The 24,023-nt window shown below is 39.8% G+C and overlaps 1 protein-coding gene across 1 annotated transcript in view; it reads left to right on the forward strand.

Annotated features, from left to right (window-relative positions):
* LOC126248655 (venom carboxylesterase-6-like) overlaps nt 1-24,023 on the forward strand; it is a 218,623-nt gene that overhangs the window by 115,628 nt on the left and 78,972 nt on the right. The window contains exons 8-9 of the mRNA XM_049949889.1: nt 18,348-18,538; nt 23,802-23,967. Of these exons, the coding sequence (XP_049805846.1) occupies nt 18,348-18,538; nt 23,802-23,967 (357 nt within the window). The remainder of the gene's footprint in view (nt 1-18,347; nt 18,539-23,801; nt 23,968-24,023) is intronic.

Raw genomic sequence — 24,023 nt, forward strand, 5'->3', positions numbered from 1 at the left:
GCAGTACACAGGTACTTCCTCTCCCAAATTGAAGACGGGCGATGATCATAGACATGACTCACCACATGAATGTAAATAATAAATTCACCCTATAGTCACGTTCTCCTATGTAATAATCTGTTATATTATTTTATTATTTGTAAGTATCATTTGTCAGAGAGGCAAATGTAAGGTTACACATCACCCTTTGAGTGTGATATGTAACACCACATTTCCCCCCACTTACACATGATTGTGTGAAAAATTCTGTTTCTATACCTCAGTCACACGCTATCTTCTGCGAATAAGCAATGACTGTAACAGTTGTAGTCAATTACATACATAAAAGTCTTTATCTAATGATGAAGGACATTGAAAAAGTTCAACGAAGGGCAACTCATTTTGTACAGGGTGAGCAAGAAGTGACACAAACCTAATTTCAAAAAAATAGCCTGGTGGGAATTGATTTTCTTACTGGTAAGAATGTTTGTGTTGGCAACAAATGATCTTGTGTTAGGTGCATAGCACATGATGTACAAGCAGTTTTCTGCCCTTTCTATCTCAACACTGAGTTTAAAGACTGGGTGTCTGTATATGTGTGGATGGATATGTGTGTGTGTGCGAGTGTATATCCGTCCTTTTTTCCCCCTAAGGTAAGTCTTTCCGCTCCCGGGATTGGAATGACTCCTTACCCTCTCCCCTAAAACCCACATCCTTTCGTCTTTCCCTCTCCTTCCCTCTTTCCTGATGAGGCAACAGTTTGTTGCAAAAGCTTGAATTTTGTGTGTGTGTTTGTGTTTGTTTGTGTGTCTATCGACCTGCCAGCGCTTTCGTTTGGTAAGTCACATCATCTTAGTTTTTAGGTATATTTTTCCCATGTGGAATGTTTCCCTCTAGAGACATAATTCGTTCTACTAGTTTAGCTTTTGCTCATATCTTCTAACTGCCACTTTACTTCACCTTAGCTAGCAATCATTGGTATTGCCTTACAAGTATCTTAATTTAGTTAGCATTCCTTACAATGGTGCCATTCATTATAAGAATTATATCACTTTTCCAAAATGATGTTAATTTTGCTGCTGTTAATGCACATAATTATTCTTTAATATAACATTGATATTAGCACATCATCAGGTATGATGTTATTGGTAATGTGCCTTGTCTAATCTTTCCTTTATGAATGTGGTGTTGCCAACATTCTAAGGAAAGAAACTATGGTGCACAGTGAAATTATATTAATTGTTTTCTTCACATTTAGTAAAAAAGAATTTAGTATTGCAGTATGCTGTAATACTATATTACTCGACAAACGTTTATCTTAATGAACTTATAATACTGGCTAACCCCCCTCCTCTCCCCCCTCCCTCCCAAAAAAAAGTCCAAATAAATAAATTGAAAATAAAATTGTGACAGAGAAGTTAAGTGTCTTGCAATGAGAACTATTGAATGTGTAAAGAGGAGGGACACAACTTGGTATCCAAAAGAGGAAATAAAAGAAATGAGAGACAAGGAATACTGATACCTAAGAAGGAAAGAAGACAGCCCCACCCTGGGGGTCTTCACTGGTGGGGTGGAGTAGCCTACAGAATGGACACCACCAACATCATCCCATATGCCCTTAAAAGTGGTCTCAGCATCAAGCTATTTCAGGCCAGTTTGATTACTTATTTACCAAAAGACATTCTTATCACTATTCACAAAAAAATGTTGCACCACACTTTAAGTGCTTGCATTATGATAACAATTTGTCAATAAAATTGTTTCCAAGCATCATTTGGTAATCACATAGCTGAATGTTTACCTTATATGATGAGAAATTGATTGTCAAACACTCATAATCTGTGAAAAACCATTTGACTAGGAATTATCTACACAAGCTCCTAACTTTTTGTTGGATTATGTACCCCTTAATAGTGCACAAGAAGATAATAATGAAACTTATGTAGAATGTCCTTCTTCCTCTCCTTCATGTAACTTTGTGACTTACTAACAATTACAATTACACATGTACTTTTTCAAACAGTGCTCTTTATAGGATAGGCTACTTTAACCCATGTTTCGTAAGTTGCATCATTTGTAACATCCTATGTCTAAGAGTACTAATTACTTTTAGTGAAAATACTCAAAAGAAATTTTAATTTAAGTACATATGGTAGTAGGAGATGAGGATCATTGTATGGAAAATGAAATGTGAAGCAATATAACGACTGACTTGGGACATTGTAGCCATCATTCAACAAATTGACAAAGAGTGTGAATACCCTGAGGTTTTGACATGTGACTATAACCAGTTTGTGTAAGTGATGTTGAAAATTGTATCTCACTGCTCATATCTGTTAACATTTATTGAACTGCCAATGTCCTTTTGCTTAATATAGACCCAAGGCCTCCTAACTTCCATTACAAATCTTCCTTTTCAACTCTTCTTTATTTTCCAAAAAATATACAAAATTCTCTTTTTAACATAAAATTTAAAATTAGAAGTACAACATAATCTTATTCTTTTCTTTTCATCAACAATATTTTTGCTCAGTTCTATTGTTAAGGTATTAGTACACAATCTTACGCTAAAATCAGACATATAAGATAAATCACTATCAAAACTATTTGATTACCAAGGTTCCTGCAGTTATTTCTAAACTGTCCACAGAAATTGTTTACATATTTATCCCACCCATTTAGTCATTGCTGTGTACCAACTTTTAATTGATTTCTCTCACACAGATTGTTCACAGACAATAACTGGTAAGAAATTTGTATCAATAGGTAACTCATTTTTTTCCTAAAACTTTTGTTCAGTTAAATCACTAACACATTCCTCCAATGTTTCAAGAATGGAGCCTGAGACTGAAGTTTTGTCTGGATCTTTATTTTGTTATAAAATATTTAATCTTATTGCTGTGTCTGTAATTCATTAATGTACTCAGTACATTAATGTTCAGTAAATTATTTAATCTGTTTTATATCCTTATTCCTATCTCTGAATTGTTTGTTATCTCATTTCTCATTAAATCACACTGCATAATTATCTCAGAATGTAACTGCCATTTTAAATTTAAAATAGGAGATTTTAATGCTGATAATTTATTCCAAATTTTTAACATTTGTTGATGTTGTGGTGGTTATTGACTGCAAGAGCTGACCGCCTCATCTTTGAGAACGAACTTCATTGAAAGCTGTTGATCTCAGTGTGTTCCGAACCCTGTATTCGAGCGGATGTTTGTACCAGCATGATCAAAATAAAGATAATTCATTACAAACGAGCGAATACTTAATGTTGGGTTCAATATTACTGTATGTAACATCTCGACCCCCCATACTGGCGATCCCAATGCTCACGAACACCGCTTATGACGCCAGAAATGTGTAACGGAACATCACCATGGACAAACAATGCAGCAACCCTTTGTCAGATTTCTCCGTCCATCGACTTCTCATCGTGCTGCATCTGGATGCAGTGTACAGAAAGTGTAAATAATGTGTAAAGTCCTGACTCTTGTGTGAATTGTGCTTTTTGGTAACTTTCGTCACCTTTTCACACATCGACAATGTGACCAAGACGCACACGTTGCCCGTCGAAACCCACTCAACGTGTTGGTAATTTCACTTCCGGCCAGTGCAGTGCTCCTTCGCTGATTAACATGGACTATTTTGACTTGCTTTCGTGTAATGAGTTAACTTTGTGTAGTGCTTCAATACCAGACAATCATGCCAAACAATGGACAGCAACAAACGGGGCCTATGTTGCAAATCCCAGTTTGCATGAACTCCGAACTACAGCTAAATTGCATGCTTGGTCGAATTCACAGGAAGCATTTCATCAAGGACATCCTACCGATAAATGAAAATGCACCAATTACACCGACGACAATGCCGGCTGTTTCTCAGTGCAACACTGGACGTGCCACGCCTCCCTCTACGCAGCACCCGAACCGCACCAACTCTGCCGAACCGCTACCGACAGCGACGTCACGGCCGCCGCCTGCTGGCTCACTGATCTCAATCCAGTCAAACCAAACAGCTGCGTGACATGCGACCCTGGCACAGATACCGCATCCGTATCTCGTCAACAACTCGCCAACACTATGCACGCTTACTGCCCGGGCGTTCACTACTCGATCACGCCCGCAACTTGTTCACCCATCCTAGAAGACCATTTCAGCCGTATCAATGCTTCATACAGCAGTGAACGTGTTCTCACTCTGCCACCGCCAAGTACTGAGTTTCACATTCGCGATTGCACACACGATCTCTTCTACTCGAACTGTTATGTCAATACTGTGCCGCCGACCTTGTCTTGTATGCCACGTTACCCTATGATAGTGACAGATTCTGATTTCGATCCCATCTTACTCTGTGATACACAGCAAACTGCTTCATGACATACATTTTCGCCTGAACAACTGCAACAGCTATGTGAGCAAATTGCAACATACAACTTGTTGGTACAAGATCAGTTACACATGCTGCAGCTGACACTGACCGAGCATGATATGCAACGAGATGCATTTTCGCCTGAACAACTGCAACAGCTACGTGAGTAAATTGTGACATACAACTTGTTGGTACAAGATCAGTTACACATGCTGCAGCCGACACCGACCGAGCACGACTTGCAACGAGATGCTCCTGTCATTGTTCCGCCTCTGAGTGCTGACGATCCTTTGCCATTACTACCAGCTACAACTAATACCCTGACAATCACGCTACGTGGATCTATGTCCCAGATGTCACAACTGCCTCAAGTGGAAATTTTATGTTACTGATGTGATACAAGCAACTTATTTACGCCACTGCCACCTTTCCTTGGAAGTTCCAGACACTTCGTTTCTGTATGACAGCATAACCAGCCACATTCCAGTGCCGCTTGCTTTGCCACCCTCTTCACTACCTCCGCAATGCACGACCAACACATCTGCCATTTCTGATTCGACGAGTGAGCTTCTTTCCACTCCGACACACAACCGTGCAGCAGTTTCGCACGAGCAGCTCACAGCCTTATGACTCGACCGCAGTGCTGACAGCATCAGCACATATGCAGCTCCAGTTCCATTGAACTGTGTCGCCTCTCCACCACGGACCAGTAGTTCATCCACCGATTCGACTTCTTCACGTTCACATTACGTCTCATCGCCTTCCTGCTCTGACCATGGTTTCGCCAACCACGTCCGCCTTCCACCACCTCTCGCCATCACCATGCCTCATGCACAGGGCTCACAGCCATGCCCCCCAGCCTTTGATCATGGCTGTTTTGCACATCAAAACACCGACACTCAACTCAAGTTGGAACATCCTGCCATCTACCGCTGTAACACACTCACCGTCCACGGACTCTGAGGTGATGCTTCCGTCTACACCAAAGTCATCCACCGCCAAGGCCAGTCATGCGCAGCTTGCTGTTTTCTCCCCTGCTGTGACATCAAGCGCCTCTATAACTCCGTCATTACCGCGAGTGTTGCTCATCCGGTATCTCTTACGCAACCTGTTAAGCCACAGCATGCTTGCTCCTTTATGTCATACAGCCAATAACAAACTGTTACCGGACACATTGCACTTACTGCAGAGCTTGCCGGCAAATACTTTGGCAATACATCGCATCACATCTTCAATGCACTCCATGCCTTTGATCGGATCAAAACCCCGCTGCACCACACGGCCTTGGCACGACAATGTTCTCCCCACCGACACACCGCCGCCTTCTGCTCCCACCGTGCCATCAGCAGCATGGCACGGTCAACCTGTGGACGCCTTCTGCGCCTCCTTCCCTCTGCTGGTCGTGCCTGCCAAGACATCGAGAAATGGTCTGATCGCGCCTCGCACTAGTGCCTGACACAACACGATCAGTCACGCCCACCTGTGCCATCAGCCAGCTGGGTGCACACACGCCTCTCATCACCCTTACCGTACTCTGCACTACCGGCGGGGGCTCTGTGGCAGTAATCGACTGCAAGAGTTGACCACCTCATCTTTGAGAATGAACTTCTTTTTGAAAGCTGTTGATCTCAGTGTGTTCCGAACCCTGTGTTCGAGCGGATGTGTTTGTACCGACATGATCAAAATAAAGATAAATCATTATAAATGAGCGAATACTTAATGTTGGGTTTGATATTACCATACGTAACATCTTGACCCCCACAATGTGAATCAATAATGTAATTTCTGAACCTGTTCATTTTATTTTAGTATTACTTAAATCTCTCTCTGCAATTAGCTCAGCAGTGGTCTGAGCATGTGTCTCAGAAATAGATCATTCAAATTTAACACCTTGAGCATCTGTTTTCATATTTAATCCAACCTTTAATTCAGAATTAGTGGCATCTAACTTGGCATTTAACTCTGCGTTGTTTTATGCTGACTGTCCCACTAAAGCATTTACTTCAGACCTAGCTTTGAGCATTTCATCCACATTTTGAGTTACTACTGGCATACAGTTTAACAATAATAAGTTTACAATTGCTCTTCCATAAATAAGGACAGTCACCAACATTTATTTAGAAAACTTCTAATGAAAATAATTAACTTAATCTTCAATGAGCACATATCCTTCTCTCACATTTCAAGTTGTGTCCATTTGAGTGACTGTTTCCATGACTAGTGCTCCAGAAATGGCCCATGCTGCAGGCCAAGCATTGTTCAGGTGGTTGGTGACTGCTGATGAGGTGGACTTTGCAAACTTCACTTGAAGCATTCAGGCAGTGGAAAGTATGGGAGGATATCATGTGTGATTCCGGAGGTTGCAAGAAGAGAACGGATCCCAGACTTCTCACTGTGTCTCCCTTCAGCCTCCAGCGTGACAATACAATGTGCAGTCCTCCTTTGCTCTAGTCACTCTGCCTTAATTGAGTCGTGACGGTTCCTCCCTCCCAGCTGTTGGCAGCCAATCCACCTTCCCTAGACACATCCCATGTGACCCTTGTCACAAACTACATCATGATTTCTGATTTCTGCCTACAAGATTCTACTGATAATACTTGAAAACCCCAAATTGGATGCCCACTCGTTACCCTACCCTCAGTCCCTGTACAACCGGTGTCGGGAGTGGGATCTGACATACTGCATGATCAGTGAACAGTTACATTTTCACAATGAGTACTGCAGAAGGCATTTTTTTATGGTTGATGATGTAGTAGGCATGAGAGTAGCTTAGTTAAGGTGAGTTTCTGTCTCATTCTGGGCGTGGGCACACTAGCTGATACTGCACATTCTGCTGACATGTCAAGCAATGTCCAGCCTGGAGCACTGTTGCAGCCCACCAGTAATGCCATGGGTCGAACAAGCCAGGAAGCGATGCTGTATACCAACTACCCCCCCCCCCCCCACACACACACACACACACCCACACACCATTTGTGAGCAGTGCCTGCCATCCTGCCATGAAGGGCCAAGTGGATGGATGTGGTATGCGGTCAACATTGACCAGAGACATTGCCCCAAGTTGGCTGCCTGTCATCCAGTGGCACCAACCCACCTATTGTTTCATGGCTGGGCCTGCCATCCTCACCGCCTAGCTGCCTCAATGCCACCCATGCCATTGACCAACTTATCCATGCCATGGGCCATTCTGTTGCCACTGGTCGTACTATTGCCTACCTGCCAGCAGCCATGCTGCTTTCTTACCACTTATCTGTCAATTTACATGACCACTGTGCACTTCTCTGCTGCACGTATGAGTCAGACTTCGATGCTGAGGCACCTCTTCCTCAGCACCATTGCTGCCAACATGTGGCCACATCCATACTACATCCATGTTGGTGTTGTGTGCCTGCAGTCCTTAGTCATCTATTTTTTGGGTACCTGGTTCTGGTACCAACTGACAATACGACAGTGGAGACAGTAGTGAAAGCCTTTTTCAGTCACCTGGCATTGCCTTTTTGAAGCCCTGACATGATTCTGATAGATCAAGGAACAAAATCCATGTCTGCTTTATTTGTGAAAGTCTGTAAACCTTTGATCATTAAAAAGTGGAGAACATCCTCCTTCCACCTTAAAGCCAATGGTCATTTAGAATGGGTTCAGAAAACGATTGTTAAAAGGTTATCTTACTATGTGAACAAGACACATAGTGATTGGGATCAATATCTACCATACATCTTGTCTGCTTTTAAAAGTAGGATCCATGAGTCGGTGGTACACACACCATATGAGGCAGTATAAGGACACACAATGAATTCTCCCTTTGAGTTAAGTAAGTTGCTACTACGTGTTTATTTGGGTGAAGTGGAGAGTTTAACAACACAACTGAAGTTGATACGGATAAAATTTAAAAGTAATACTGTGACTGGTTGAGAGAAGTCACAAAGATACAGTATTGCTGCCCAACTGACAGGGTAACAGGGTCTTCTTGTGAAATCCTGTGATCAAAAAAGTGAAAACAAAATTTTCCCCACCCTGTGAAGGGTCATACCAATTACCCATTTGACATACATAGTTGACATGGAAATTCAGGTGACAGACCAGTCTGTAATCACCCACTTAGCTAATTTGATGCCTTATTGCGAACAAGCACTGTCATACCCACTTGTTATATTGGTAGAACCACTGCATCTCAAACATGGTACTGTGAATTTATTCCACATCTCTTCCTTTCACAACAACATTAATATTAGTATTACCCCCCCCACCCCCTCAGCTCAGATACTGGGTACATTCTTATAATACTTTCATTACTAGAATGTGAAGAAACTGCTATTAGAGAATGATAGGTTTTGCATTAACTGTAGATATCTAATTTTCTTCAGCTTAGAAATAAACTGAGCCATGAGGAAGACACGAATAGCCTTCTGTTACTAATTACTCAGTTACCCTTGTTTATCTGCATTGTAGTTTTTGCTAACCAATGTTATCTATTGACCAGATGGTATAAAATCAAATCACAAAAAATCAGCACATGAATTTGTTATTCTGTCTCTTGAAAAGATTGACAATATTTGTGATTGTTAGCAAGGTTGTAAATCAAATTTAAACAGTTAATTTCATGCTTCTGTTATTGCACACACTATTATTTTTTGTGTCATTGTAGCAGTTTATTATGCAATGTGAGGTGTCACATTTGTCCATACAGAACCCAAGTAAAAACAAATTACATGATTACCTAATTGCAACATATTACCACATTTGTATTTTTAAAATTTTCTAATACACAAAGAGAAGATGGACTGATAGAAGAATTTCTGAAAGTATAATCTATTCTACATATAATGTGATAAAAAAGACTGCTTCAAACTGAGTTTCATAATATTTCTAACTGTTAAATCATTTGTTCTTAGGAATTTGTTGTTGCAGTCATAATAACATAAACATATTGATGATACTTTAAAATGCAGCTTCCAAATTGCCATCAAAGCTAACTGAAGGTTGGGAATAGTTGGTGGCATCATGAAGTTGAAATTATGTTATCTTAATCGGGTGGAAAAAGGAGCTATCATTCAAGAATTTATAAAGCAAAAAACTTATGTTGTTCATCTAGCAGAATAAATATTAACTTAAAAATCTCACCACCTGCTGTATGGGCTGTCCATTAAGATTCATAAGGATTTTGTCTTGTCACAAATTAATTAATTTTCACAAACATATCTAAATATTTCACATGAATATTTCACATATCTTAAGGTGGTAGTTAGGACAAGACCTAGTGGTGTAGGTAAAATGCCATTTACAGCAATAGTTATCCACTCACTTGGGTAATTTATCTGAACTATATCAGGATTTATTACCTTTATTAATAAATTGTAAACATTCATTAGCCATAAGACGAAGTAATGTGTTAATTTTATAGTATAGTGGTTTATACAATAACGAAAACATATACAATACCATACAAATACATTAATAAACCATATGAGATTATAAGGAAGCTTAACAACATGGCATTAACTGGTTTACTTAGTTACAAGTAATAGCTGCTTAAAATAAAAATAATGAAATTATCCACAATATAACACATCTATGTACGTATATTTTCTAGCTGTTTGACACATCCACTTTGCTACATTACTGTCAAAATAATCATTAATTGAAAGTAGAGGTTGCAGACTTAGTGTTATGAACTGTTGTTCTGAACCTGTGGTGTCTTTTGACAGCCACCCTGTTGATAGGTGTCCATTCTTCAAGCTAGCTTCTTTGCCTCTAACTTAGTCGGTAGCCATATTGCTTACTTAAATGAGCATCCTGTTATTCTGTTCTGAGTTATGTGTAATAAAAGTGTACTTCAATCAGAAGTGTGGAATCATTTTATTCTCCATTGGGTGTAGTGCCATTTCCTTTGATGAGCCATTGGCGTAAACAGTTATGAACAATGGGCTGGTTTAATACCAATGTTCGGTCGATGCTGTCCATGCCAGATGAAATGAGTGTGACACAATCACATTATTCTTTGCAACTGCAGCCACAAAATAATCTTGTCTTGCTGCCGAACACACCAGCACATTAACTTAACCCTTGTGACATAATACTACCATGGTGGGAATGTCATGCCATGTTGCCGACTCCAGATGCCACTTTCTCTGGCAACTACAGATTTACATTCACTTCATCATATGGACTTACACAGATCAAACATGAATATTTGTCACTCCCAGATTCCAGCTGGTGTGTGATCTGTATTGCACACAAGAACCACGTCATTCTGTCGAGTGCACAGATCCTTCACATTTGTGTTTTCAGACAGCTACAGGCACTAAATAGTCACCCCAACTTCTATGCATACCACACTGTATGTGTTGCGCAGACAAACCACCTCCCGCACTGTCATTAAGACCTCTGGCAACGCCATGCCTGGGACTCTGTGCCTACACTCTGTTCACTGCACTTTGCCTAATACTCTCACCACCTGGCTCATCTAAATATGCCCACACATGGGACATTACTATCGAGCACTTGTCTCATTCACCAGAGGACACAATTTGTCATATCATATATGAATAACAGCTGGGCGACAAATCACCATCATAGCTCTGGCACAGATTGCATGCCCTCATTGACCTTGAAGTGCTCCAGAAAATGGCAGTATGGACTGTATGGACATTTTAGGTGGTAAACTTACTCTGCAGCTGCAACTACTTTCCCATGTCATTGAGCCTTCGGATGCCCAGCTTCACCTTTGCTGATCAAGCATACCACATGACATGTAACCCCCAGCGAATCGCCATGCAACAGTGTTTCAGCCACCTCCCCCACCCCCCCCCCCCACCCCCTCTCCCCCATATGCCAAGGGGTGCGCAAGATCGCGTGTAACATTAGACCGCACCATGCTGCAACCAGGGAGACAGTTGTTAGCTATAGCAGCTCAGGACCACCAGCCTGCCCCCTCCACTAGTGAGTGGTCTGTTCACTAGTAGTGACGTATAGTGCGGAAGATAGCATGAGCTATTCCCTTTGCACACCACAACCTGTCTATAGATATGCTGATTCCATGTGACATTTGGTGACACTGCAAGAAATTGTTAATCTCCTTACACATGCAACCCAAAGTCGCTGTGCAGGTCAGTCTAGGTGCATCATCCTTCATCACTGCAAAAGAGTGCCGCCTCCAAGATCATTCATAATTCCTTGTGTCTTCACCCTCTGGCAGACCTTACATGCTTGATCTAGCTACTCATATGCTGTTCCTTGTTGACACAGATATCGATTCAAGTGTCATCCCTCTCTGTATTGCCCCTTTGGTCTTCTACCAATCCTGATGGTTCTATGGGCAGCCAACAGCTCTGATATCACAGTCCATGGGGCCACTGATCTTCAGTTTCAGCTTCAGCCTGAGCTTCAATTCTATTGGATGTTCCCACATTGTCAGTGTGAATGGCCCAGTCCTTGTGATTGATTTCCTTAGTCATTTCAGTCTCCCACCAGACCTTCATGCAGTTGACTTGCTTCACCACACTTTGGGGATGCACATTCCCAGTTCCTTCCCCTCCATGCCTGCTTCACCTGTGGTTCACTGTGTCCTTCTCATCCATGCATCTGCCAAGTGTTGCCACCTGACTGCCTCCCTCGCCAATCTCTTGACTCAGTATCAAGAAGTAGATGCATTATGTGCCAATAACAGCATCCTCCATCAGCTGATCACCAAGACATTGGCCAGCTTGGTATATCGCTCTCAGCACAGTTGACACCCTCACTGCTTTGCCCCTGACTTCCACCAAGGGTCCTGACAACTTACCTGCCCTTCTTTTTTGTCAGCCTTGCTGACAACACACAAGGTCAGTGACTCTCATTTCCCTTGTGTTTTGTGTGACATTTCTCTTCTGCCTCATAGAACACAGTTCTAACCCATCCAGCATCTCTGAACCAGGCATTGACGTGATAACTAATGGTACCCTTCCACAGCTTAAATACCATGGGAAGTCCTGTCATCTGTTACAGAGCTAGATCCTTACTGTTAAGCAAGTATGTCATGCAAAATCTGCTGTGCCTGTCTGATAGCAATTGGTCATCCCCAGTTCACCTGGTTCCTAGGAAAAATGATACCTTTCAGTTATGTGGAGATTATTGCAGTCTCAACAAATGTACTGTTATGGGCAAATATCCACTAAATCACATTCAAATCTTTGTGCAACAGCTCCACAGCACACAATTCTTCAGAGTCCAATGTGCTAAGATGATATTCCAAAGACTGCTATTATCACACCATTCAACATGTTTGAGCATTGCTTTAATCCCAATGGCCTGAAGCATGTACCTCAAAAACATGGAAATGGTTTATGGACTCCTTACTGTTTTCATTACCATTTTGCTATGCTTACTAAGATGATATTGTCTTGTCCTCCACTTCTGCAGAGGAGCATGAGTGACACTTATCCAAAATTCCCAAAGTTCTTTCAGGAAACAGTGTAGAGATCAACCACAATAAGTCACAACTTCAATACTGTAGTATCACATTCCTTGGCCATAATGTCACCCGCAGTTGAGTCCATCCGAGATCAGACCGCATGGCTTTATTAATGAACTGTCTCTACCAGAAACTTACTTTGAACCCAGGCAGTTTCTTAGCATGGTGGACTTTTTGTGGCCTCATATCCCTCACACTGCAACTTTTCAAGCTCCTCTGACAGATGCACTGACAAGTAAAAACTCCACCAGCACACACTAGGTACAATGGTCTGAGAGCATGAAACGTGTGTTCAATGACTTCAAGAGAGCTCTTAGTAACACCCTCAATCTCATGCTCCCAGTGAGAGATGCTCATATCTCCATTAATGTGGTCACAAGCAAATCTTTGATTGGCAATGTTCTGCTACAACACATTGGTGACATCACACATCTTTTCCAAAAAACTTTCTTCCTCACAATGCAAATGCTCAGCCTTTGATAGAGTACTGTTAGTGATCTACAAAGCCGTCTGTCACTTCCCTCAGGACAAAGAGGGGCAGAGAGCTCAGAGTTTTCACTGACCAATGGCCACTCACAGATGTTGGCCAATCCCCCCGTTCCCAGCACATGGACCTTGTCTACCATACACTATCGATGTTCACTACATTGGTACATCATCATCATGGTTGACTATCTACCACATGTACACTCTATTTCCTCCCCACTTGATCTAAATGAGCTGGCTTGCCTTCGAGCGCAGTACATTGACATCCAAGTCTTTTTATGCAGTACCTCCTCCTCTTTGATCCTTGAACCATAACTCCCCAGTTCTCCTTTATTGGTTTTGTGTGACAAATCTACAGGTACACCTCATCTGGTAGTCACCACATCTCTTCAACTTAAAGATTTTTCAGCCTTTCGAAAGCTAGCACACCCCAGTATAAAGGCTATCACTCATATGGTAACCACAGTATTTTACTGGCCTGGAATTCATAGAGACTATTGCAGTTGGGCTTGTACATGCAGTCAAGCAGTCAAGTTAGCTGCCATGTCCAACCTCCTCCAGGGCATTTAGATATTCCAAAAGGCAGATTTAGCCACATCCATTTTGACCTGGTCAGTCCTCTGCCTCCCTCTGATAGATTTAAGTACATCTTCTCCATAATCAACTACAGCAGCAGATGGGTGGAAGCCCCTCTTCAGATATTTCAGCTAATTCAGTTGTGTTAGACTTGTCAATATGTGGCTCTCCCATTTTGGCTGTCCCTCCTCCATCACAACCAATTGAGGAGACAGTTCAAGTCTCTATTCTTTTCCAAGATGTGCAGCACTTTTTGTAGTACCAACAAATTTCACGCAACAACCTGGCACCCTCAAATTAACAGGTTGGTTGAGTCTTGACACCACACCCTGAAAGCTGCTCTCTTGCATCAGGTTGAGTTATGGGTCAAAGCCCTGACTTGGGTGCTACCAGGTATCTTCACTGCTTTCTAAACTGACCTTGACTCCTCATTGGTTGAGGTCCTTTAGGGCAAGCCCCTGCCAAAGACTCTATTCCTCTTGCTCGCCCTGATCTCCCTACTCTCTGAGTGCACCCACTCCCACATCACTCAGCTGCTTATTCCCACCTCTCATCCCCCGTCACAATTTGGCTAATCTTACACAAAGTCCTTGACCAGCATGAGCTCATTGCACTCCACAACGACTCTATTTGTGCAGGCTTGCAGCCCCCATACTTAGGGCCAGTGAGAGTACTCTGCTGGCCTGACAATACAAACTTGTCAGAGTAAACCTGCGTGAGCACTGAACGAGGATCCTCTCTCATCTCTGCCACAGATAAGTTTTCTGCAAGTGCCATCTCCTCCTGTGAGTGCCTAGGTCTGCAGGCTTCCATACGTAACTGTGCTAGTGCTTCCTCAAACTTGAAACTCGAGTGCTGCATGTGATATACCCCCCCCCCCCCCCTCCATGCTCTCTTATACTCATCTCCAAGTGTTGAGGTTTCTTTTCTGTAATGCCTGCTCCATGTGTACACTCTTACACTCTGCTACAAGTGCTACAAGTGAAGTGTTTCCTCTTCTAGTGCCTTCTACTACATTGCATTGCCATCCCCCACCCCTTCCAGCATCATCACTTTCTGTCTCAACATTTCATCATGTATCATCAAGGATCTCTCCCTGCAGCTGTGCAATGGCACATTCTTCATGCTTTAAATACACCCCGACCATCTCCCAGCTTCCCACTAGTGCTGATGATAACAGCATCTCCATTTCCTTCAACACCAATGGCTGCCTTACAGTCTCCATTCCTCCCAACCAGCAACCTTCTCTGGCTCAGGATCATCTCATACCCTAGTCCCACGCAGGTTGCCCATTTCACCTGCCAGGCTGGCTACAAGAATATCATCTCCTCCATCAGTGTTGAGCCATCATCCTCCATGATAAATGGTCCAGCCATGCCTCCCATCATGGCCAACCATGCTATGACTAGCAACGTTGTTGTACTGAGTGCCTGTCAACTGCTCTCTCCAACCATTGCCCAATGCACCTGTGTTTGTCATCGTCCCCCATGTTCCACCTCCACACTGCTGGGGGGAAGGGCGGGGGGCAGGGGAGCCCTCTGTGGTGAACTATCAACAGTGACACCATCAATAGCTGTCCATTCTTTGAGCTAGATTCTTTAACTTAATTGGTGGCCACATTGCTTACATATATTTACTTCCTGTTATTCTGTTCCAAGTTATGTGTAATAAAAGTGTACATGAATCATAAGTGTGGATTCTGACGTCCACTGGGTGAAGTACATGAATAGCCACAAACCTCTCTAGTGTCATAGGAGATCCATCACCTGTTTTGATAGCTGGGGATGTCTGCATTTCACTTTTTATGAGTGTTGTGACAGAATTTCATACGTAACATAAAAGGTTTGCTGACTTTCTTTTACATAACTGAAACTGATTAAAGCACATTGACTGAGAACTTTCATACATTTTACCTAGAGGAAGGGAAGACAAATTTACAACTGTCCTGATTCTTACTTTATGTTATTATCCCAACTGTCTTCTTCTGGAGTAATACAGCACTCTTACATTCAGCTGAGCTGCTTCACTACTATAATATGTATGTGATGTGAGTATGAAAGAATGCATAGTGCACTGTTGAAAGGTATGGTATTGTTATTAAATACCCTATTTTTGTTGAGGGAAATACTACATATGAAAGTTTTCCACATACATCTGCAATGTGTTCTTGCCCGGTGACACTGCTGACAATTATGAAACCAAGGAGTTTCACAGCACATACATTATCCTAGAATCAAATGTCTCCAAGAATACATAATTTTTCTTATAACTTATCTTCATTTATTTATATTTTGTGAAGCATGAACCACCCTTTAGCCACACCAAATAACACATCTGCTTTAAGAATTGTATGAGGAAGTCTTTTGAATTAAATAGCAAGGTTGTACAATGTGCAAACAGCATGATATTTCCATTACAGACCAGATCATTTACAAGTATTAGAAATAAGAGGAGCCTAAGTACAGATCCCTGTGCACACAATATTCCAGATTGAATTCCCATGGCTTTTTTTTCAGCAGATACAACCTGTCTCCAGTTTTATATCTAGGAGCTTAAATTCATCAGGACAACACCAGCACCATATCATTTCACCTAGGACTGACGTGCTTTTGAAAATCCACGTTGTGTGTTATGAAATATGCTGCTATCTTCAAGGTAGATGAAAAACTTATTTTTCATTACAGATTCTATCAATGGTGCTGACACTTCTGCAATTTCAAAAATTATTTTCCTCAGGATAACACATGAAATTTAGGAATATTGTCCTCTTTGTGCTAAAAATCCAGGATGCATCATGTCAGGTCTAATTTTCAAACCTGTAATACAGAGAAATATTTGTACCTATTACAAACATGTGTTTACATTCTTTCTCCATGTACCACTCATAATACATGCAGTTTCATTGTTACTGTCAGGCAGATATCACTGATCATTTGACAAGTAACTTTCTTGTGGTTGTTCATTTTGTACAAGTATTTTAACACGAACATTTTTTTTTTTTAAATTTGAATGTGGCTGTTGTTTATTAGTTCCAGTTTTGGAGTTTTTATATGTTTTTTAAATGATGGTGACAAGTGGTTGACTGATATACGAGCAGTGGGTTTATTTCCAAGGAGAGAAAGTGGATTATAAGGGTCATTTCTAAAGATAATTTATGTGATGGCTTTCAGTGGAAATGCTGTATTAAAGGAAAGAATTGATGTGACCGATAGTTCTCAATAAGGGAAATGCTTGGCTTGCTGGTCGCAGATTATCAGCCACCATTATTGTGTGAATGACTATGGGAATCACTGCATACCAGTAGTGGATTAGAGGGACTATAGCAAAGATGTTTCTACCTCTGAATGCTTAAAGAAAAAATGATAACTCAAAAGCAAAAATGTTATTTGATGACTGATACTTCCCTGTTATGAAAAAGTAAATGTGGGAGGATGAGCATGGTATGAATTGGGTACGTAATCAATGCTTTTCAAAGAGGCAATGTTAAATATCTTTTTCATTGTATGAAAGAGAATTCAGAGAAGGTACTGCTGTGTCTCAAACAGAGAACTTATTACTAGTCACTCACAGCTATAGTTTGGAGGCATCACTTTGTAAACTTTAGTCTGTTTCCTCCTATTGATCATGTATTAACTCTTTCTCATAAGCTAAGCTGTCTTATGAGAAAAATACTTATGTGTTCTTTTATTTTCCCACTGCTGGTTCACAGTTCATTTTATAATGATTTTCTATCAAATATTATTAAACTGTTATTATGTGTAGTGAATGAAAATTAATATTAAGACAGTATTGGTCATTTGCTAATTTCGTACTTATTTCATAAATGCAATTTAATGTTGTAAGGCCACTGAATATTCATGTTAACCTAAGTTTTTTAGCATGTTGTTTGTTATTATATGTTGTCATCCATTCAAGATATTTTAATGACATTGTAATAACAGATTATAAGACTCAGTGATTCCAAAGGTTGATCATTCATGGGCAGAACACTTACCTCTAAGTAAATTACAATAAATGAAAATCAGTATGGAGATCATACTCGTCACTGATATAAATTGTAGAGGATCATATTACACTACAAGAAAGCAAATACCAATATTGATGACTAATGTTCATGGTATTTATTTTTATTATTTGTGAGCTAATTAAAATTATAACATGAATGAGATATGAGAGATCTAAAATGAAAGGATTTTTATTTGAAACCTATCTTAACCAGTTATTGTAAGCATATTATGAAAAGGATAGTTACTGCTCACCATATAGCAGAGATGCTGAGTTGCAGAAAGACATAACAAAAAGACTATTGGAAAGTTAGCTTTCAGCCAGCAAGCCCTCTGTCAAAAATAAAGTTAATGCCTACACCATTTATTAGTTTTGTGTTCATATTTAGAAGGTTCTTCCATCTTTTAGTAATTTTAAAAGAGTATAATTTTTATTTCTGTATAGAATGGTGAAATTTACTTATTAATATTTTGAAAAGGTTTGTTTCAGAGGGGTATGTCATTTAGTGGGTCAGCCCTAGTTCCATGGGCAATTGCAGAAGGTCAGCGAGAAAAAGCTGACAAACTTGCTAGTCTTGTGGGATGTAAAACACATTCCTCTAAAGAAATACTGGAGTGTTTAAGAGCTAGACCAGCAAGGCAATTAGTTGAGATGACACAACATTTTCAGGTACTGCAGAACATACTTTTTATCTAAAGCTCAAGACTGATAGATTAACATGTCATGTTTCTTAACACCTCCACTTTCACAGCAATTTTATTACTGAAAATAGTATTTCATAACAAAGATAATAAACTAGATTAACATGTCATGTTTCTTAACACCTCCATTTTCAGAGCAATTTTGTTACTGAAAATAGTATTTCATAACAAAGATAACAAACACTCTAGATGTGTGACTATGTCACAATGATAAGTATTCAAACTTTCTGGCCATTGGCAATAGTGCCAAATTTTTTGGAAAATATTACAGTGATTTGATCATGCACTAATAACACTTACTGCTTTTGACAACAGCCTCAGAACTCCCATCTTTTTGTTTGTGTGATGCTTCTATAAATTGATTACATATTAAGAAACAAAATAATGGAAGTCCAAACTGATGAGAAGACTTCCTAGTGGCAGAGAAATTTTTTTGCATACTTTCAGCCAGTAATAGCATATTGAATAATGTTCTGGCATAACTCATCTTTGAGGAAGAAAGCCTTCAGTTCTCATAAATGTGCTGTAAGAACGATATGTAGTGTTCACCCATGATCACCATGTAGACACCTGTTTTAGGAGTTAGGTATTTTGACTACTGCTCCACAGTATATTTATTCTCTCATGAAGTTTATTGTAAATAATCAACAGCAGTTCAAAAGGAACAATGGTGTATATAACTATAATACTAGAAGATAAAATGACTTTCACTGTGCCACATTAAGGTTGTATTTAGCAGAAAAAGAGGTTCACATTGCTGCAACCAAAATTTTTAATCACTTACACAATGATATTAAATGTCTGGCAGACAGCAAAGTAAAATTTGAAAACAAGTTGAAAAAATTTATTCTTGATAACTTCTTATGTACCATAGAAGAATTTCTATAGCTGTAATGTGTAAAAGGTGTCTGCTAGGAATTACTAACTCACAAAAAGAACTTCTAAAAATCAGTAGCCACATTAACAAAGTAAATTGTAATGTGAATATAAAATGACTCATTCTGCACTAGTAAGGATCATCATTGCAAATGATCCATGAAACATGAAACTAATTAACTAACTAATTGGGGAGAAATCATGCTCACAAAAACTAAAAATTAAATTTTATTGTAGGTTAGAATGCTATTGAGTCAGTATGCTCCTAAACTGAACAAATATAAATGTCTTTATTGTACCCTCCAACTGTCTTGCATCATTTTACAGTCTTCAGACTGAAAATATGTTCTTCACAATACCATCCTTTCTACAAAACAACCTGGTTTTTACCACTCTTCTTATCAAGATGATCTTAATTTATTTTTGAAGGACTCTTGCAAGGATCTGCATGGATCAGGCCATAGGGGTATACCCCTACACTTGTTGATAGTTTACTTATCTCCTTTTTTGTGTAGGAGATGGATCCATGCTGAATGTCATTCTGATGGTGTCTAGCCAGTTCTCCATGCATACTCAATGATGTCATCTTTTACATCTATAGTACTTTTGTTCACCACTTTTAGCAGTTCTGCTAGCTTGTTGAAGACGATTCCTCCACATTATTCTTTATTGTACCATGAAGCCCCCTTCCTCATACAAAACCACTGACCACCTTCACCAGTAAGCCAGGAAAGCAGCCCTTATGAGATACTATCAGCCAGACAAGACAGACCTCATCATTTATAAATCTAGCTCCCTATCTCATCCCGATTTGTGACAGACAGAGCCTGATTGCTTAAAAGTAGGTCTAGGCAAGACAAGTCATTAGTGGGTCAAGTACTTATGATAAAAATGAAACTTCCTGAAATTGTAGTTACTATGATACAATCAGAGGTATGATCCATATAAGCAAGCATAAATACATTCTTGCATTAAAAATTATTTGTGAAACTAGTGGTAACCAGAGTCACATTAGTGTTTGTACATTAATTAACCTGAGTGTTATGTACATTTGCTAATAACATGTTAAGCTATCAGTTGCCACAAAACATCTTCTGCCTGTTGTGAAATTGATTTTGAAGTTGGTAATACACACTGACAAAAAATCGCAACAACAAGAAGAAGTTATCCTACATAACAAAAGTTGGTAGCAGTTTCTCTACATCTGAAAGACAATGTCTATTCAGATTTTGCACCATTTGAATAAGAGTGGCACTAGTAGCACTGCTATGAGAGGATAAAAGTCAGGTTTGCTTAAAATTCATGCTGCTATGCTTGTGAGCATTAGTTATCTCACTGATTTTGAATGACGTCATGTACAAGGGCTCTAAGAAGCTGGATTTTCTTTCTGCAATACTGCAGAAAGACTTGGCAGGAATGCAGGTATGTAGCCACTGTACATGACTGCTTGCAGCAGTGCTCACAAGAATGTATGGTTGCAGGTGGTCACAAGAATGTGTGGTTGCAAGAAGACTGGGCTCCGGATGACCACATGGCACTATTAAGAGGGAATGCTATTGTGTTCAGTGTATAGCTCTGGCAGATTGTACTACATCTGCAGCAGCAATTTGAGCAGCATTTGGTGACAGGGTGACACAACAAACTGTAACAGTTCAATTACTTCAAGGACAGCTCCAAGCCAGATGCCATGTAGTGAGCATTCTACTGAACCCAAACCACCGCCATTTGTCACTTCAATGATGTCAAGCGTGAGCTCATTGGAGGTCAGAGTGGAGCTCTTTTGTGTTTTCTAATAAAAGCCGTTTGTACCTCGGTGCCAGTGATGGCCGAGTGCTGGCTAGAAGGAGGCCAGTTGAGGGCCTGAACCAACCTGCCTGCTTGTTGGATGCACTGGACCTACATCTGGAGTTATGATCTTGGGTGCAATTTTGTATGAGAGTAGGAGTACTCTCATGATTATCCTACGCATCCCGATTGCAAATTTGAGTGTCAATGTGGTGATTTGAGCTGTTGTGCTGCCATTCATAAACAGTATCCAGGAGGTGTTTTCCAATAGGATAATGCTCACTCACATACAACTGTTGTAACCCAATATGCTCTAGTGAGTGTCAACATGATGCCTTGGCATGCTCAATCACTATACCTGTCGACAATCGAGCACGTACAGGACACCACTGGATGACAACTTCAGTGTCATCCAGAAACAGCATTAACTGTCCCTGTATTGACCAAAAAAGTGCAACAGGCATGGAACTCCATCCTACAAACTGACATCTGACACATGTACAACACAATTCATGAATGTTTGCATGCTTGCATTCAACATTCTGGTGCTTTTACTGGTTATTAATGTATGAGCATTTCATAGTTGCAGTGGTTTATATCACACTGACATTAAACTGTGATCTTACAATGTTAATCACTTAAATATGTTACCCAGAGAAATTTATTCTGAAATTTCATTGCTCTACATTAATTACATTTTGGTGTTGCAATTTTTTTCTTCACTGTATATGAACATTATTAAACATTTGTTAGGCAAACTGTGCAAATTATGAAAAGCTGGTTTGTGAACCCATAAGATGGCACTTAGTAATTTCATTATTTATTGATCCAGGGATCACCTCACAAACATATAAGATTTATCTTGACAATACAATGAAATATATATGCTCAAAATGCATATATAAATATACAAGTATGTTTTTATGAGGAAAAGACCTGCCCTTTGCATAGTGTCATTGTGTGGTATCCTTAAGTTTCTGAGATGGCTGATAGCTATTGTATTTTGGATCATAACATCAACTGTGAATTATATTCATGTACTTGTGGTCTTATGGTATATGAAAATGTTCAGTTAACAAATATGGTTTCTCATACTGAAAGCATTTAGCCTGAGGTGATGCAACTCATTATAAAAATGTTGGACTAGGCCCTAAGTGCCCTCTGTTACATCCCAGTGGAGTCCAGTGAAATATCACCCACAGCATAATATTGTCATCACTAACATATTCATGTTTTATTCACTCATTTATCCATTTGTCATGCCCCGTATATCCCATCATGAATTCAGCTGTAATTGTTAAGTTGTAGCAAAAAATATGCTTAACCCAACCAAGTAACCTATCTTTGTTGTTGCGGATAGCAACCACAAATCGTCACGTATGTGACTTTACAATAGTCTGTGTCAAGTTCACAGCTGCAGAGTCCCATCCACAACATTGTCCAAATTACTTTTACCTTTTCAATTCATAGTGTCTTATGCAATCAAAATGGCTACCTGTTATGCTTTACAGAACAGAAAAGCATCTAAAAATGTATTGTAAGAAGAGACATTCAAATAAATGTTTGTTCATAACAGTTTTACCTTCATTAATCCAACACTGGCTAACACAAATTATGGCAGTAAGTACATACACAAATCTCATCATTTCTGTGACACTCTTTCTCATCTGCTATGGTATCATGGTCTGTCCTTACAATCAGTGAATTGTGATGCTTCAATTTCTGCAGACGCAGACCTTGCGATACTATATGCTCAGCAGGTATTTGCACTTCCATTTGTATTTTGGCTAGTCTACACCCATTTAAGCTCAGTCACCTATCGTCAAGCAACCAACAAACAAGACTCACAAGCTATTCAGTGCCTATATTACATAAGCTAGGACTTTATTTCATTCCACCATTCCTAACAATGTCTGTCTTGTTTCTCTCTAACTTACACCAATCCCACTGGCTGGTCTTCATTCCCCAAAGCATTCCTCATACCTAATTTCTGTCCTTGTCTATGAAGCATAAAGTCACAATCTTTTTTATTCATTTTTTAAAAATTGTATTCACTCTCTATAGTTATTTTAGAATTCTTGAGAGTACTTAACCTTTCTTGGGCTTTTGTAAGAACTAAATAAATTTATTATCCATTCTGTAATCACAGATTTCAGTTTTGGGGAGGACAGACACTACTGTAAACCTATAGTGAGGCAATTCTCAAAGCTCTGAAATACGACAGGAAAAGATAAATACGTAATTTATGTTTACAAAGGACCTGTTATGCTAATGTTCCATACACATATTCTAAGTGAAATTGTCATCAAGAACATGCAGTCAATAAAAAATTGAAAGATATTTTTCTATCCAAGTAATATAAAAATTACCACAAATGAGTAAATATGCACAGATTCACATTGAAGTATGTAAGTTAATTCCTAGACTGATGTGTACTGATGAAGGTGGGGAGTTTAAAGTCAAATGTGTGTGTGTACTTATACTTGATGAAAGTAAGACTTGGACTAACTGGTAATAAATATTCTTATTTTTTGAGTGTGGTACTACAGTCTACTTTACTTTTTTCTTAGATGTGGCGATACAATCCCTTTACCCCATTTGGACCAACTGTTGAAACAGCAGGAAGCACCCCATTTTTGGCTAAACAGCCAGTGGAACTCATGGCTGAAGGTTCTATTCAAGATTTGCCTTGGGTCACCAGTGTTACAACAGAAGAAGGTGTTTATCCAGCAGGAGGTGAGACTAATGCATCCATGGACAATTTGTAGTACTAGATTTTATTTACCATTAGA

This window comes from Schistocerca nitens, chromosome 1 (assembly GCF_023898315.1).
Source record: "Schistocerca nitens isolate TAMUIC-IGC-003100 chromosome 1, iqSchNite1.1, whole genome shotgun sequence".
In the NCBI taxonomy this organism is placed as follows: domain Eukaryota; kingdom Metazoa; phylum Arthropoda; class Insecta; order Orthoptera; family Acrididae; genus Schistocerca; species Schistocerca nitens.